Genomic DNA, 18,958 nt, shown 5'->3' with positions numbered 1-18,958 from the left:
TGCCGCACTCCCTCAGGACTGCAATAGAGCATTACTGCTGGTTTTCTGACCTCCAGCCCTCCTGAACCTACAGCCTTGTGATTAACAGTTCTGAGAGGCGGGGGGGATGGGGTTGAGGGGTGGTGTGATGAACAAACCCATCTCGAAAAACCATCAGAAACACAGGTCTGAATTCAGTGCTCAGGCTGCAAGGTTGCTAATCACGTCTCGATGCATTCACCAGGATGCAGTGGATATCAAGTTGCTGAAAACCTTCTTTAAACTGTCTTCATCCAACTGGGCTTTAAAGTTTCAGGAACAGATGAGGGAGACGGTGGTCAGATCAGAGGTTTAATATTTCGGAACTCCGCGTTCATGGTCTGGGGACACAGATTCAAATCTCAACGTTATGATTTGGATTGTGCAAAGTATTTTGCTTTGATATGAATGTTTGGCATGCTGTCAAAACAGAAATGAGACTTGCCCTGTGAAAATTCTTCTCCAGGTTAACATCCGCATCTACCATTCTTTGAGATACAAGATGGCGGCGGGTTAGGGTTCCTGAGCCGGGGATAACCACTTCGGCCGCTTTTCTTTCCTTCTCTTCTTTTCTGGCAGTTTCTCCTTTTCTTTAAACAGTTATTTCATCAGTTTTTTTCTCGCCTTACCTTCTGGGGAGAACTTGGTCGTGGAGGTAGCGTTGATGGTAGGAGCTGTGGGCCCAAAGCAGGGGTCTTTGGCCCGGGGCAGCCATTGCAATGCTGCCGTGTCTTGTTCGGAATCTGGAGCGTGGAAGTGGCTTCGGGGCTCGGTGTTGTACCAGGCTGGAACCACGGCGATCTGCAATGAGAGGGCTGGTGCTCGCTGCAGAGGAGACACCAGCTCGGCATGGAGAATCGGGAGCCCTTGTGGGGAAGCCTAGTGTGGAGAGTTTGCAGGGCCATGGCTAACCAAGGATTTTAATTCTTTATTTTGTTTCCTACTTTATATTAAGCAGGGGGGAGGCAATGGCCTAGTGGTATTATCGCTGGACTGTTGATCTAGAGACCAAAATAACATTCTGTTGACCAATTCAATAAACATCTGGAATTAAGAATCTAATGGTGACTGTGAATCCATTGCTGATTGTCGGGAAAAACCCATCTGGTTCAATAATGTCCTTTAGGGAAGGAAATTGTCATGTTTACCTGATCTAGCCTACATGTGACTCCAGACCCACAACAATGTGGTTGACTCTGGACAATTAGGGATGGGCAATAAATGCTACCTAGCCAGCGATGCCCACATCCCATTAAGGAATAAAAACTGTAATGTTTAACTTTCAACTTATTTCTTTATTTTTCTAATTTATCTCTAAGATTTTGTACCTAGGTAACTTTGTGCCTAAGATGGTGCCAGAAATGGTGACTTTGTACACTGTACTCCTGTATTTGAGTACACGAAACAAATAAACTTAATTCTAAATTCGTGAACCTCCATCCATTCCAACTTATCCTAAAGCTGCCTTTGCTGAACTGCCTTGTTCATTCTTCTGCCTCATGCACGCTCCACCACATCAACTCCACATGTCTCACCCTATCGTCTTTATCCCTAATTCCCTCAGCATCCACAGCAGTTTCAGCCTTGAGTACTCCTAGTTCAAGTATCTGTGGGATGACAGAATTATTAGGATTGCCAACCCTTTGAGTGAAATCATTGCTCCTAATCTCTTACAACAACAACAAAAACAAAGTTGCTGGTAAAGCTCACCAGGTCTGGCAGCATCTGTGAAGGAGAAAACAGATTTAACGTTTCGGGTCCAGTGACCCTTCCTCAGAACTGATGTTGCCTGGGAAAATGTCAGCTTATATGCAGAAAATGCTCCTTATCTCTTGTCTACCTACTTATTTTGACCAAGATGTCATTCAACTCATTGTTCTCGAAACCTGCTGAGGGAGAATGCTCTGCATTTGCCCTACGTGGGATGTGCCCCTGTGTCAATACAAGAGAAAGGACATTTCACTTTTGAAAGGGTAATATATAAGTTCCACATACAGCAGATGAAATGTCCAGGCTATTTCCAGCATTACAGTAGAGCTTGAGATCCAAAGCCACGATCTTCCCATTCTTCTGAAACCCGACCTCGAAGCGAAACAAAGGAAGAGTTGAGCAAAGAATCCCTGAATTGAGCGCAACCAGTTCCATTCACAGCCCTCCTCACTTGCCCTGTCCCATTCCCGTGTCCATACCTTGTAGCGGCCCAGAAAAGGATTTCTTCCACCAGTCACCAACATATCCTCATCACGATTCAGTGAACATCGAACAGGTCGCTTTGTCCTATCAGAGGAACAAGGAGAGAGATAATGGGGTGGCGCAGGAGCTGTGTGCATAGAGTTGAGGAACCGCGAAAGGGAAAAAAGATGTGAGGTGTGTACAAGCCTCCTAGCAGTAACCAGGATGTGGATAAGAAATTGAATCAGAGATAGAAAAGGCATGTAAGAAAGACAATATTACAATGGTCATGGGGGATCTTCAATGTGCAGGTGGAGTGGAAAAATCCGATTGGCAGTGAATCCCAACGAAAGGAATTTGTGGAACATCTGCGAAATGTTTTCTGGAGCAGCTTGCAATAAAGCCCACTGGGGAACAGACAATTCTGGATTTGGCGATGTGTAATAGAGTCATACAGCATTGAAAAAGGCCCTTCAGCCCACCGTATTTATGCCAACTAACAAACACGAAACGACATTGTGAGTTCTGAGGAAGTGTCACCGGATCCGAAACGTTAACTCTAATTATTTCTTCACAGATGCTGCCAGGCCTGCTGAGCTTTTCCAGCAACTTCTGTTTTTGAAACAACAAACTACACTAATCTTATCCTTGATTCACTGTTGTTGGCTTATCCCTTTCTAGAATCCTTCTTTGCTGGAACATTTCTTTGTTGTGAGCTACAAACTATTTTCCTTAAATGTTTGCCATTGTTCTTCATATGTTTTTGCTGCTAAACTCCTTTACTGGTCCTCTCCAGGCCACTCTGCCCTCATTCCACTGTAAGTGCCCTTGTTTAAGCTTAGCACGGTCGTTTCTGGCCCAAGCTCCCCTACCGCCCCCTTCACACTGAATACTAAGTTCAACCATGTTATGATCACTGCTTCCTAGGGGATCTTGTACTTTAACATTGCTTATTAAAGCTTTTACATTACAAAGTGCCAGATCCAAAATAGCCTGATCCCGAGCTGGATCCACTACAAATTGTTTGAGGAACCTGTCCTGGTTAGCACAGTTGGCTAAAAAGCTGATCTCTGAGGCAGAGCAACACTACCAGCATGGGTTCAACTTCTGGGTTCAGTTCACTGGGTGTTTAACATCCATCAACGGAACCTCTTTGATACTAACGCAGAGGTAAAAACTGTAGATGCAAAGTGGGGTGGAGATGGTTTACTTTGCCTAGAATCTATGCACAGAAACAATAATGTGATGATGACCAGATTATTGGCTGCAGGTGAGTGCTGATGGGTTTAGGATAAGTATTCAGCAGGACTCCCGGATTGGAACCACTTTCTGCCAAACCAGAGAGGTGTGGTGGGTTCACTGTCACAGTTGTGTTCAAGCTGGTTAGGTTTGCATGGCAATTTGTTGGTTTTCATGGTTATTAAGTTAGATATAGGATCAGAAACGGGCCTTTCTTCCCATCTAGTCTGCTTGGCCATTCAATAAGACTGCGGCTCCTGTGATAGTCTTCAACTCCATTTTCCTGCCTTTTTTCCCAAAACTTACTGAGAGCCTATGCCTAACCATATCAATCTCACCTGCTTCACACTGTCATTACCCTGACTGAATTCAGTTCTATAACTGCAGAGACTTGAACTCCCTACCTCATCGTTGTTATCCATTTGCAACTGTTGAAGATTTCCATTCTTGAGGAGACTTATGGCCGTGATAATGTACTTTCCTGTCTCTAAAATGTAGCCATTACACCATGATATGTTCAGGCTGGTACAGAGGTTAAAGGGAGCAATTGACAAATTGACAAGGCAGGCAAAAGCACAGCAGGGTCGACCTAAGACTGATGAACTGAACTGCACTTATTTCAATGCAACAGGCCTAACAGGTAAGGCAGATGAACTCAGGGCATGGATGGGAAGACGGGACTGGGTTATCATAGCTATCACAGAAATGAAGGAGGGACAGGACTGGTAGTTTAATGTTCCTGTGTATAAGTTCTATAGAAAGGATAGAAAAGGGGACAAGAAAGGAGGGGCAGTTGCATTTTTGACTAGGGAAAACATCACGACTGTACTTAGCGAGGATATTTCTGGAGTATTGTCCAGTGAAGTTATATGGGTGGAACTGAGAAATAAGAAAGGGATGATCACTTTGATGGGACTGTATCATAGAGCACCCCTTCCAATCTCCCCAATAGTCAGCAGGAAATTGAGGACCAAATATGTAGGGAGGTCTCAGAGATCTGTAAGAATAGTAGGGTGGTAATGGTAGGGCATTTTAACTTTTCAAACATAGAATGGGACTGAGATAGTGTTAAAGGCCTGGATGGGGAGGAATTTGTTAAGTGTGTTCAAGAAAACTTTCTAATTCAGAATATTAATGTAGCCACTGAAGAAGGAGCAAAGCTTGACCTACTCTTGGGAAATAAGGCAGGCCAGGTGACCAAGGTATCAGTAGGGGAGCACTTTTGGGACCAGTGACCATAATTCTATTTTGTCAACGCATGGCAGGAGGACTGCAGCGGTTCAAGAAGGCAGCTCACCACCACCTTCTCAAGGGCAACTAGGGATGGGCAAGAAATGCTGGCCAGCCAGTGACACCCACATCCCACAAAAATAAATAGAAAAATAAAGTTTTAAAATAGTGATGGAAAAGGATAGACCGGATCTAAAAGTTAAAGTTCTAATTTGGAGCAAGGTTAATTTTGACTGTATTAGACACACACTTTCAAAAGTTAATTGGGATAGATTATTATAACCAATTTGGATGAGAATATAGGAAGTAAGTTTGTGGATGACACCAAAATTGGTGGTATACTAGACAGTGAAAATCGTTATCTCCGTGTGCAACGAGATTACGATCAGATGGGCCAATGGGCTGAGGAGTGACAAATGAAGTTTAATTTAGATAAATGTGAGGTGCTACTTTTTAGCAAGGCAAATCAGGGCAGGAATAACACAGTTATGGTGGGGACCTGAGGAGTGTTGTCGAACAGACAGACCTAGGGATTGAGGTGCAAAGTTCCTTCAAAGTGATGTCCCAGGTCAACAGGGTGGTGAATAAAGCATTTACTACGCTTGCCTTCATTTTTCAGTGCATTGAGTATAGGAGCTGGGATGTCATTGTTGCAGCTATACAAGATATTGATGAGGCCACTTTTGGAATACTGCATACAATTCTGGTCACCCTGCTATAGGAAGGATGTTATTAAATTTGAAAGGGTCGAAAATGATCTGCAAGGATTTTACTGGAACTGGAGGGTTTGAGTTATAAGGAGAGGCTGGATAACCTGGGGATTTTTTCCCTGGAGCAACGGAGGCTGAGGGGTGAACTTTTGGAAGTTTATAAAATCATGAGAGGCATAGATAAAGTGAATAGCTAAGGGTCTTTTTCCTAGGATAGGGGAGTCCAAAGCTAGAGGGCGTAGGTTTAAGTTAAGAGGAGAAAAGATTTAAAAAGGGACTTGAGGGGCAACTTTTCACACATGGGCTGGTGCATGTAAGGAACAAGCTGCCAGAGGAAGTAGCAGATGTGCGTACAGTTGCAACATTTAAAGACTTTTAGACAGGTGCATGAATAGGAAAGGGCCAAATGCAGGCAAATGGGACTAGTTGAGTTTAGGAAACCTGGTCAGCAAGGACAAGTTGAACCAAAGGGTCTGTTTCTGTGCTGTATGACTCGATGATATCCAACAGGGACAGACAAGTGAGTGGAAACATCCACTTTAGTTGTGTGATTTCTATTTTTCTTTTCTCTTGGTGGGCTGTGTGTGTTGGAATTCGCTTCCTCAAAAGACAGTGGATACAGAATCTTTCAGTATTTTTAAGGGAGATGAAGATAGATACTTGATTACCAAGGGGGAGAGAAAGAACATGGAGTTGAGGTCAAAGTTAGATCTACCACGATCACCTTGAATGGTGGAGCGGGCTTGAAGGGCCGAGTGGCCTACTGTTATTCCTTGTTTGTGTGTTTGTATGGTGTGTATTTAATGCGGTCTCTACCTATATCAGTTTAATGTGAGTTAATGTGGCAGTTTTTGAGCCATTGTATATATTGACCGCATGTTGACATGACCATGGATTTCCTCATTTCCTTTGTTAGTTTCATTAAGACTGGTCCCTCAATCTGAAACTTACTTGCAAGCAGCGACTGCGACGACTGTAGACAGCAGCGAGCTGCGTGTTTCCTTGCCCCCGAAGCCCCCTCCGATCCTCTTCACACGACAAACAATCCTGTTGGCGGGGACACCCAACGCGAGAGCAACGAGGGTCTGTGGGAAGGTGTGACTGAAAGTTACATGGGATTTAACAACATGGGAAAAAGCCAATCGGGTAAGCGTATGCGTGTGATCTCTTGCCTGATCGGTACAGCTCTCTATTGCTTTCCATTTCATGTAACTTATCTAATGTTCCCTTAAATTTACAGCAAGATTTGCATTTACCAATCACAGTCTTCATGAAGAGCTTGCAAAGTGGAATCAGTCTTGAAGTTTTGGAAGCGCAATCAGTTTGCACACTGTCGCCAACAGCAACAGTGATACAGCCAGATAATCCTGTCTTTGCTTAAGGGATTGACAAGGACATCAGAGTGTATTCTCCAGATCTCCTTCAAAATAATGCCACGTACCTGCCTGAAGGGTCTAACAGGGCCTCAAACACGTCCAAAAGACAGCACCCCTGACAGTGCAGCACTCCCACGGTACTGCACTTGGAGGGTCAACCTCGATTCCATGTGCAGGTCTCCAGGGCATGCCTTTGTACCCTCAACCTTCTACTTCAGCTGAGAATTGTACCATTGAGCAACAGGATGGAAAAACAAAAGGGGGTATCATTTTCTAATCCATGGTCCCTGCTATTTCCAACCCTTCCACTCGCTGTGAAGAGAGCTCCCTACTCCATTTCTGCTTACATTCCTCGTTCTTTACCCGATGGGCACATTGTTAGAAGGGCAGTTCCAGGATTTTGACCTGGCAACGGTGAATATTGACCTGAAGGTTGTGCGGATCCTGATGTGGACACGGTCAGCTCCAGTAATTTTGGGAAAGGCATAGGATGCCACTTACACCCTGGTGTCCAATGTCTCACACACACATACACACACACACACACACACACACACACACACTCAAAAATGGACCAAGAGCACATCATCAGAGAGAGAGGAACTGATTCGTTATGCTGTCACTGCTATGCATTGTGCAGGCATAAGCTATTTCTCATGGAGGTCCCTGATGCTAAAGAAACGCCAGCTGATCCCATTGGCATTGAGGTCAGAAACACCTGCCTGCATTTGTGAAGGGTTCTGCGTTGATACAAAGATTTCCATTTCACCGTCTTCGCCCCTGGGTATGGCCACAGTGCACTGCGTCTCCAGGTAAAAGTGCTCCTGGCCTCCAATGTACATTTCCCCTACAGAGCACCATTGACACAAGTTAGGGCACACCTCACATGAACAAACGGCAAAAGATTGAATCAAGATGTACTTCAGGTGCTGATAAGTAAAGCATTAATTGAATTTTGTAGCAATAGGGGGGCCCATTCACTCCAGTATGCCTGGCACAGTGCTTTGAAAGACATAAAATATAATCAAGGGGCTCCAATGGCATAAGACTTATCCTCAGTTAGACCCTCCCAGGTATCCATTATTCTGTATGTAAACCATTAGAACACTTTGATTAGCTTCCAGTCTGTAATCACTCCCAGGTATCTATTATTCTATATACAAACTATCTGAAACCCTCGATTAGATTCCAGGCTGTAATCAATCCCGGGTATCCATTATTCAATATATAAACTATCCTGAACCCTCGATTAGATTCCAATCCGTAATCACTCCCAGGGATCCATTATTATATACATAAACCACCTGAACCCCTCAATTTGATTCCAGTCTGTAATCACTCCCAGATGTCCATTTTTCTATATGTAAACCATCTGAAGCCTCAATTAAATTACAAAAGTCTGAACTCTCTCTTATTGTTGGGTAAATACTCGATGAACAGACTTAATACTCATTGAGTGTATACAACTTTATCATGAAATGGAACAGACCCTCAATTATGTCATCCGACTGTGCAAATCCCAGATCGACGTTTCCATTCTCAATTTTCTTCTCAGGCATGTGAAATGATTTGTGGGTGATCGCCTCCTGTTTGCAAAGAGATATCCGATCACTATCGGCAATTAACACGAAGCTCTTCAAATTGAGCATTGAACCTAGTCTGTGCTCTCATGGGAGCACAGGAGCTTTTAAACTGGGTCAGGAGCTTATGACCTTGCACTGACAATGTCAATGTTAATGTCAATGTAACAGGGTTCTGACTTTCTGAGAAGGTCATGCAGATAAAGCTTATCTGCCTTCACTTCCGCACCTACCAATGTGTCAAAGTTGTGTTTTGCAAACAATTAGGCGATTGCCCAGTGGTACTACTTCTAGACCATTAATCCGGAGACCTTGGTAATGTCCTGAGTTCAAATTCCACCACGTGGAATTTGAATTCAATAAAATTCTGGAATCAAGAGACTAATAGTGATTATTATAAATTTCTTTTTTTTAACTATCCTATGAAGTAATGCTTAACTTTAAACTCTCATTTTCTTTTCTTACTACTTTGTACCCAGGTACGTTTGTACCTAAGATGGCACCTTGTGTGGTGACACCGTATACTTTTCACTGTACTCCTGTACTTGATTAAGTGACCATAAAATCTAAACTCTAAATATCTAATGAACCCATTGTCGATTGTCAGGAAAAACCTATCCGGTTCACTAATGCCCTTTAGGGAAGGAAACTGCCATCTTTACCTGGTCTGGCCTACATGTGACTCCGAACCCACAGCAATGTGGTTGACTCTTAACTGTCCTCTGGGCAATTAGGGATGCCGCCTAGCCCGCGACGCCCTCATCACGTGAAAAAAATGGAAGAAAAAAACATTTGTGCATACGTTTAACAACAAACTAACAACTTCTTCCACAGCAGAGCAAAGTGGTACCAGTTTCTTTTAAGATAAGATGCTGTTGGTTTTTATTTGTGCATGCTAATTTGCAATAAGAACCTTGATAATAAATATTTCTTTCCAAAACATATTACAGCTGTTGAAGTTCCTTTGATGTAGACACTGCCATGAAGTCAGAAATGTAATAGTCCATTAGCGTAATACAAGATGATTGGGATAATGAACACCTAATTTGTGCTTTAGTTAAAATGTGCAGATGCTGGAAATCTGATAGAAAAAACAGAAATTGCTGGAGAAACTCAGCAGGCCTAGCAGCCTCTGTAGAGAGAAAGCAGAGTTAATGATTTGGGTGCAGCAACACTTATTCAGAGAAGAGTCATTCTGGACTCAAAGTGTTAATCCTCTTTCTCTCTCCACCAATGCTATTGAGTTTCTTCAGCAATGTGTGTTTTTGTTTCTGATCTCCACCATCAGCTGTTCTTTGAGTATTTTTGGAACTTCAAGCAAGGTCAGCTAGGAATATCAGAATCTATATTACAAGGAAAGGGTGATTTTTTTTTCTGGTAAGTATGTTAAGTAGGGATTCTATATATAAACCATCTGAACCCCTCGATTAGATTGCAGACTGTAATGTCTCCCAGGTATCCATTATTCTGTATATAAACCATCTGAACCCGTCGATTAGTTTGCAGACTATAATGTCTCCCAGGGATCTATTATTCTGTATATAAACCATCTGAACCCCTGAATTAGTTTGTAGACTATAATGTCTCCTAGGGATTTATTATTCTGTATATAAACCATCTGAACCCCTTGACTAGTTTGCAGACTATAATGTCTCCCAGGGATCTATTATTCTGTATATAAACTATCTGAACCCCTCAATTAGATTCCAATCTGTAATCCTCCCAGGTATCCATTATTCTATATATAAACTATATGAACCCCTCAATTAGATTCCAATCTGTAATCACTCCCAGGTCACCATTATTCTATATATAAACCATCTGAACCCCTTGTTTAGATTCCAGTCTGTAATCACTCCCAAGTATCCATTTTTCCATATATAAAGTCACAGACTCGGGACAGGCAATAAAAGCTCAATTTTTTCATTCATTGGGAGAATAATGGCCTTGTGGTATTATTGCTGGGCTGTTAATCCAGAGACTGAAGACAGGTTCTGGGGACCTGGGTTTGAATCCTGCCACGGCAGATGGTCAACTTTGAATTCAAAAAAATATCTGGAATTAAGAACCTGACAATGAATCCATCCCCGATCATTGGGGGAAATAAACCCATCTGGTTCACTAATGCCCTTTAGGGAAGGAAACTGCCATCCTTACCTGGTCTGGCCTACATGTGACTCCAGACCCACAGCAATGTGGTTGACTCTTAACTTCCCTCTGGGCAATTAGGGATGGGCAATAAATGCTGGCCTGGCCAGCGACGCCCTCATCCCGTAAATGAATTTTTAAAAAAAACTTTGAAAATAGGCATCTGCCTGGGAAGGGTTGGCTCCAGAAAATTAAGGAGTGTGGTCAAGAAAGGGAAAATCTATCTACAGCTGTGAGGACAACATTTAGTGAAGTAAATGTTGAACGATATCAATGAAACACACAAATTATCCTGTTGTAGGAGATAAACAGAATAGAAGAAGTTGATATGAACAAGAGATATTTTAGAAACTGGTTCGGATCTGACTGACCTTTAACCTGCAATGAACTCTGCAGCTAAAACACATTGATTGTTCAAATTCAGATTTAATTATCATATGCCGAGATAGTAGTTAAGGTTATAATTGAAATTAAATAAAATTAAGCACCCAGAACCAAGGGTGACAGTCTGCAGACTTGGGGTAAGCCATTAGGGGGCAATTTCTTTACCCAGATAGTGGGGGATCCTGTGTCACAGAAAGCGGTTGAGGCCAAAAAATTGAATGCTTTTTGTAGAGGAGTTAGATAGCGTTCTTAAAAGGATCAAAGGGTATGGGGAGAAAGCAGGAACAGAGTATTGAGGTGGATGGATAGCCATGGTCATATTGAATGACGTAGCAGGCTTGAAGGGCTAAATGGCCTACTCCTATTCTTACTTTCAAGAATCCATGCTTTTAAATATACCATTAGGCATCCAAGGCTGCAGTAGCTACTAACTTAAGGAGCAAGTTAAACGCATCCCTTCACAGTATCATTATATAAATGGAGAACAGGCTATATAGTGAGTAATATAATCAGGTGGAGTGATTTACCTGAATGGTGATAATAGGTTTAAGCTTCTCATATGTAATCTTTACCGCTTTTGCAGCTGTTTGGGCATGAGCTTCTGTGTCAGCAACAATTGCCCCAATGACATGTCCAACACAAGTGACCTACACGGGGAACAAAACAAAAAGGGGTGGTTACAAAACATCGCTATCTCGAGGAATAATTCCAGACTTTGTGCGACTCAAGGGGAGCCTCACCCACAGGGTGAGCTCTAGGTCCCTAATGACCATGGATGCCGAGCTTATGGTGGGGTTGTGTATGCTGCACATTCTTCTCATATGTCCACCATGGGTAATAACTGCAGGGAGAACAACAGCCTCCTCGCAGGCCCATGCCACAGCTTGAGCTCTGTGGACTGTGTTCCCTGTAAAAATAACTCCACAGAGGCCATAATCCCCTCACCTTTTATTAACACGCAAATAGCTCTTGTCTGTAGTACTGCCTCATACAGAACCAGACACCCTAGTGTCAGTACACCTGACACTCAACCTTTTTGTAACATCCAGGGCTCCCTGATTGGACCAGATTAACTGCCCCAGTCAGGGAACTCATATTCCAACTGGCTGACCTTGTTATAATCACTGCATTCCTCACATCACAGGATTGCCAATGATGGTGGTGGAGCATTAGCTTTAGGTATGAAGGAATTGTGTCACTTCCAAAACTTGGGAGAGATCGCACTGCAGTTCTAACTTGATAAAGTCTAATCATCTCATACAACCATCAGCTCTGCATCAGCATGCAGAACCGGATATTAAGTGCCCATTTCTTTTCTGGAATTAACTTGTTGTTCCATTACAGTAAAACTTGGGAGACTCAATGTCTGAGTTTGTGCCATTGACAATGAAAGGTCATTGGCTCTAAATGTTGACTTTGTCTCGTCACAGATGTTGAGTCTCTTTCAATCTTTACTATTTAGGACACGCAGTACTCATAGCACTTTGCTTTTGCAAATATTTACACCATAGATGAGTGGAATTTACCTTTAGTTTTGGATAGTGGAGGCAAAATATCAGGTGTCTGTTAAAACACGGCCAAATGATTTAGAGGTGGAGGGGAGTGATGGGAGCAAATTCTGGTCAATACCTTTCATTGTCAACAGAAGATGTTCCCTCAGCGACACAAACTTAGGCTTTGTGCATCCAGCTTCTACTGAAGTGGAAAAACACGTCAATTCCAGAAAAAGAAAAGACAGGCACTTAATATCTGGGTCTGCATTCTGACATAGAGCTGAGGGTTGTATGAGGCGATCGGATTTTATCCGGTTGGGACCACTATGCGATCTCTCCCAAGTCCTGGAAGTGACACACTTCCTTCTATCTTTCCAAAAAATCGAACTGTCAAATCATAGCAGACTCTTAGAATGATGACAACACAGTTGGAGGCCATTCGGCCCATCATGTCTCTGCCAGCTCCCTGCCAATGCAACCCACCCAGTGCCACTCCTTTTTCTTTCCTGGAGCCTTTTTCTCTTCAGATAATTATCCAATCCTATTTTTTGAAAGCCACAATCTCAGGCATTACACATTCCAGATCCTAGCAACTTGCTGTGTGAAAATGATTTCCCTCAGGCTCATCAGCATCAATCAGTGTCCTCTGGTTGTTGGTCTTCCACCAATGGAAAATATTTCTATCTACTCCATCTAGATCCCTCAATCAAAGGCCCCAAGCTTCTACAATCTATCCATGCAACTAAAGTTCCTCATCCCTGGCAACCATTCTCGTGAATCTTTTCTGCACCCTGTCTAATGCCTTCATGTCCTTCCAAATGTACAGTGCCCAAATCCAGAGACAAAAATTGAACCTTCTGACGTCCATTCCACTGATATCAAAGGATTAATGATCAAACAAGTCCAAGACAAATGATGAAGCTCAACCCCAATTCAACACTGTTTTAAGAAACGTAGACAATGGGAGCAGGAGGAGGCCATTCGGCCCTTTAAGCCTGCTGCACATTCAACATGATCATGGCTGATCATCCAACCCAGTCTCCTGTTCCCATTTTCACCCCATACCCTTTGGTCCCTCTAGCCCTAAGAACTGTATCTAAACTCCTTCTTGAAAGCATTCATTATTTGGCCTCAACCACTTTCTGTAGTAGTGAGTTCCACAGGCTCCCAGAGTGAGGACATTTCTCCTTATCTCAGTCCTAAATGACCTACCCCACATCCTCACACTATGACCCCAGGATGTGGACTCCCCAGCCATTGGGAACAGCCCTCCTGCATTTACTCTATCTAGTCCTGTTAGAAACCTATAAAATTCTACGAAATCGTGTGCCTCATTCTTCCAAACTCAATATAGTCTTAACTGATTCAGTCTGTCTTCATACGTTAGTCCTGCCATTCCCAGGAATCAGTCTGGTAAACCTGTTATATACTTTCATAGCCAGAACATCCAGAAGTGGGCTCACCACATTTACTGGATGACAACGTTGCTCTTTTACTCAGAACCTCTCACTATGAAGGTCAACGTACCATTAACTTTCTTCACTGCCTGCCACACCTGCATACTTTCAGCATCTTGCCTATAAAGGCAGGCAGGTTACATTGCTCCTCCTCCTGTCCCAATCTATCACCATAGAATATGGAACAGTACAGCACGGGAACAGGCCCTTTGGCCCACAATGTTGTGCCGATCATGACACCAAATTAAACTAAACTTCTGCCTGCCCTTGGTTCATATCCCTCCATTCCTTATTGCCCATCCCTAATTGCCCAGAGGGCTGTGGGGCTGGAATCACGTGTAGGCCAGACCAGGTGAGGATGGCAGTTTCCCTCCCTAAAGGGCATTAGTGAACCAGATGGGTTTTTCCTCAACAACCGACAATGGATTCACAGTCATCACTAGATTCTTCATTCCAGATATTTATTAAATTCAAATTCCACCATCTGCCATGGTGGGATTTGAACACAGGTCCTCAGAATGTTGTCTGGGCCTCTGGATTAATAGTCCAGCGATAATGCTACTAGGCCGTTGCCTCCCCGTATCTAAAAGCCCCTGTTATAGCTGCCTCCATCACTACCCCTGGCAACGTGCTCCTGACACACACCACTTTCTGTGTGAAACAAGTGCCCCTCACATCTCCTTTGAACTTGCCCCCTCTCACCTTACATGCATACCCTCTAGTATTAGACATTTCAACTCTGGGAAAAAGATTCTGACTGTTATTTCTATCTATGCGTCTCATAATTTTATAGACTTCTATCGAGTCTCCCCTCAGCCTCTGCTGCTCCAGAGAAAACAACCTGAGTTTTTCTAGCCTCTCCTTATTGCTCATACCCTCTAATCCAGGCAGCGTTTTGGTAAACCTCTTCTGCACCCTCTCCAAAGCCTCCATATTATTCTTGTAATGTGGTGACCAGAAATGAACACAAGTGCGGCCTAACCAAAGTCTTATAAAGTTGCAGCATGACATCTTGACTCTTGTACTCAATCCCCCAACCGATAATGGTAAGCAAACCGTACGCCTTCCTTACCACCCTGTCTACTTGCGTGGCCACTTTCAAGAAACTATGGGAGAGAGTAATTTGCCTTCCTACTTTTGCTACCAAATTGGTAACCTCACATTTACCCCCAACATACTTCATCTGCTTGGAATTTCCCCCACTCACTCAACTCATCCAAACCACGCTGAAGCATCTCTGCAGTCTCCTTGCAGCTCACCCTCCCACCCTTTTGAGGTGAAGCTTAAGGCTAGCCCCCAGTGATGTGTGAATCACGATGACTAACCACTCCATCAGCGAACACTGTTTCATCCATGAAGATGTGCCCCGTTTGGTTGCTCCCAGGGACGTCCTTAGCTGTGAGGAAGCACATGACTCCAGCAACCTTCAGGGCTTCGCTTGCGTCAATTGAGCTGCGGAGAATGTGAGAAAGAAGTGAGTTTGATGGAGTCTGTGGTCTATTTCAAATTATACCGTGTGCTTTAGATAGCTAGAGCATTGATTTATTGAAAAACCAACTCACAACACCATCTGCTGGTGTCAAATTGTTTATTTTTTCCTTTATTCACTCACGGGATGAGGGTGTTGCTGGTTAGGCAGCATTTATTGCTCATCCCTAATTGCCCAGAGAGCAGTTAAGAGTCAACCACATTGCTGTGGGTCTGGAGTCACATGTAGGCCAGACCAGGTAAGGATGGCAGTTTCCTTCCCTAAAGGACATTAGTGAACCAGATGGCTTTTCCATCCCTGCTAGTCAGCAACGGATTCATGATCATCATTAGATTCTTAATTCCAGATATTTATTGAATTCCAATTCCACCATCTGCTGTGGTAGGATTCAAACCTGGGTCCCCAGAACGTTATCTGGGCTTCCGGATTAACAGTCCAGCGATAATACCACTAGGCCATCGCCTCCCCTATAGCAGTTGCGTTGTCATAGAGTCCCTTCAGTGTGGAAACAGGCCCTTCAGCCCAACAAGTCCACACCGACCCTCAGAGCATCCCACCCAGACCCAACCCCCTATAACCCACCTAAGCTACACATACTCCAGGTGCACAGCAATGTGGTTGACTCTTAACTGCCCTCTGGGCAATTAGGGATGGGCAATAAATGCTGTCTAGCCAGTGACACCCTCATCCCGTGAATAAATAAAGAGAAAAAAACACCTGAATGCAACAGGCAATTTAGCATGGCCAATCCACCTAAGCCTGCACATTTTTAGACTGTGGGAGGAAACCCACGCAGACACGGGGAGAATGTGCAAACTCCACACAGACAGTCGCCCGAGGGTGGAGTTGAACCCGGGTCCCTGTGAGGCAGCAGAGCTAACCACTGAGCCACCGTACCACCCTCATTGTGATGACAATGCAACTGAAACAAGCAAATTCATTTCATGTCATGGTTGTATCTATCATTAAAAGAGAAACAAAGTATAAAATAACAAAAGGATTGCCGAGTATGAACATTTCAACATACAAGTAATTGCAATATGCAGATTTTCTTAATTTTTGATTGCAGTCCATACATCTTTATAACTTCTACAGGGTGCATACCAGATATGGCCATTGTGAACACTGTCATTGCAACATTAATGGCCACGTTTCTTTAGACAAGCTTTATAAGTTTCCAATTTTAAAAACGGAGTTCCAGGTGGAACCTGAGCTCACATTCACTGGATTACAAATCCTCTAGCATGACAACAGCGCTGTCAGATCCCATGGCGACTAGGGAGTTATCCAGCCTTTAGGGAAAAGTAACACGGGAAATGGTACCTTATCTTGGCGTGGGCTTCAGTACTGGTCACCAGAGCCAAGTAGAGCTCGTTCTCGAAGCGGGGAAGGTCATCGCAGTAAATTGCCTCTCCTGTGGCCTGCTGGATGCTCGATAGATGGGCCAGAGGCTGTCCAACTACATCTGTGGGACACTCGCCAGGAGGCACTTCCTGCAGGAGTTTGGATAGAAGGTAGTTGTGATTCCAATAATGGGAAGTAGGCGACCGGAAATGCAATGGTGCTGTAAGTCATGGTCAGCACCGCAATCTGTTGTGGTTCCCGAGGTGCCAAGCAATTGTCCGATTCATCATTCCAACAATCTGACAGCAGAGCAGGAGGCCACACAGCACATTGTACCTGTGCCAGCTCTTTGAAGGAATTGCCTAACTAAGTCTCGCACCCCAGCTTTCTCCTCGTAACCTTGGGAACTAGTATCTTGCAAATACATGCCTTTGAAAGCTCCCCATAGAATTTTTCCACTGGCTATTCAAAGCATGCGTTCCACATCTTAACAATCCTCTGTGTGATGTAGCTTTTCCCTGTTTCCCTAAAATCAATGATTACGAACCTATTTGCTTTACTAAAACACCCATCAAATTTAACTTGTTCGCTGTTGAGAACAATGCCAGGTTTTCCGAGTAACAAAGGACCCCCAGCCCTCGTTTCCTCCTGGTAAATCTCCTCTGTAATTTCTCCAGGGCCTTGAGATGTTCGGGAGGTACAGTACATGTTGTAGACAATTCCCGAATCAACCTGTTTAGAGATATTGTGACACATTCTCTGGAGCAAGGGGCATTTGAACCCAGGTCTCCTGATCCAGAGGTGGTAACACGATCACTGCATCACAATAGCTCTTGGTGCCCGTTATACAGTTACTTGTACCTGGATGACAATTAGATGGCACAAGACACATGATGTCCCAGTAAAAAGGGTCTGGTCTCCAGGTGCTCTATCAATGCAGTGAGCTTTATGTAGTGCTGCAGTACAGGACAGGTACAGGACAGGAACAACATGATGTTGTGCGGACATGATGCCATATTAAATTAATTCCTTCTGCCTGCCCTTAGTCCATATCCCTCCACTCCTTACTTATTCATGTGCTTATCTAAAAGCCCTTTAAACGCCCCTATCATACCTGCCTCCACCTCTACCCCTGGTAGCAGTTCCAGGCACCTACCACACTGTGTGTAAAACATTTTCCCCTCACACCTCCTTTGAACTTTCCCTTTCTCACCTTTAATGCATGCTCTCTAGCATTAGACACTTCAACTCTGGTAAAAAAAAGATTCTGACTGTCAACCTTATCTATGCATCTCATAATTTTATAGATTTCTGTCAGGTCTCTCCTTAGCCTCTGCCGCTCCAGAGAAAACAACCAGAATTTTTCTGGGATAGTAGGAACTGCCGATGCTGGAGTCTGAGCTAACAAGGTGTGGAGCTGAATGAACACAGCAGGCCAGGCAGCATCAGAGGAGCAGGAAAGCTGACGTTTCAGGTCCGGACCCTTCTTCAAAAAAGGGCCTGCTATGTTCATCCAGCTCCACACCTTGTTATCTGAAGAGTTTTTCTAGCCTCTCCTTACGGTTTATACCCTCTAATCCAGGCAGCATCCTGGTAAACCTCTTCTGCACCCATTCCAAATTCTCCACATTCTTCCTGTAATGTGGAGACCAGAACTGAACACAATGTAGCTGTAACATCAATTCACACAGAATCCAGATTACACGTGATTCTGAGATTTTATGATGGTGTAAATAGCGAACGTTGTTAATAAACTTTAATGTGTCTGTCTCAACAAGAACCCAGTCTTCTGTGATGTGCGCAAACATAGGGACGCACTTGGACCCTATCGTATTGATAGTTTGACCTAAGGAAGTATATCAGTGTCCAGAATTGTACACAAAAGCCCCAGCGATTTTTGGATACCAAGTGAATGAATGGATAGACCAAGTAAGTGGAACAGATGGGGAAGATTAGCTTCTTATCAAAAGGTAGACCAAACCTGGCAGAGTTGAAGGTGTGCTATGGTGTACTCATATTTCTTATACGTTTATGTAAAGGACTTACTTTTCTTTTGAACTCGATTTGCAAAGTCAATTTCCCCCCTCGGCCTTCTCATTGATAATTTGCACTCTGGCCCCCTGGCGTATGGATGGTGAGTTTCAGTGGGCTTATTGACACAAACTCTGGCCCAGTCCCAGATTTGTATATAGCACACACCACTTTCGAGTGATAAGCACTGAATAAAAGTCGAGAACATTTGCTCAACAGAATAAGGCTGCCGTCCTTTTCTTCAAATTGACTCACCAGCTGGAGCTAGAGGGATGGAAAGGTACACA

At 43.7% G+C, this 18,958-nt stretch overlaps 1 protein-coding gene across 1 annotated transcript in view; it reads right to left on the bottom strand.

The window, feature by feature from the left end:
• The window catches only part of LOC109913754 (xanthine dehydrogenase/oxidase), a 193,491-nt gene that overhangs the window by 106,785 nt on the left and 67,748 nt on the right, over nucleotides 1-18,958 (bottom strand). The window contains 11 exon segments of the mRNA XM_048596660.1: nucleotides 648-843; nucleotides 1,554-1,625; nucleotides 2,014-2,100; nucleotides 2,208-2,295; nucleotides 6,321-6,454; nucleotides 7,468-7,592; nucleotides 8,235-8,331; nucleotides 11,385-11,504; nucleotides 15,133-15,259; nucleotides 16,620-16,860; nucleotides 18,687-18,858. Coding sequence (XP_048452617.1) covers nucleotides 648-843; nucleotides 1,554-1,625; nucleotides 2,014-2,100; nucleotides 2,208-2,295; nucleotides 6,321-6,454; nucleotides 7,468-7,592; nucleotides 8,235-8,331; nucleotides 11,385-11,504; nucleotides 15,133-15,259; nucleotides 16,620-16,860; nucleotides 18,687-18,858 — 1,459 coding nt within the window.

The sequence above is a fragment of the Rhincodon typus genome, chromosome 5 (assembly GCF_021869965.1).
Source record: "Rhincodon typus isolate 14 chromosome 5, sRhiTyp1.1, whole genome shotgun sequence".
NCBI lineage: Eukaryota > Metazoa > Chordata > Chondrichthyes > Orectolobiformes > Rhincodontidae > Rhincodon > Rhincodon typus.
This window is presented reverse-complemented; position numbering and strand designations above follow the sequence as displayed.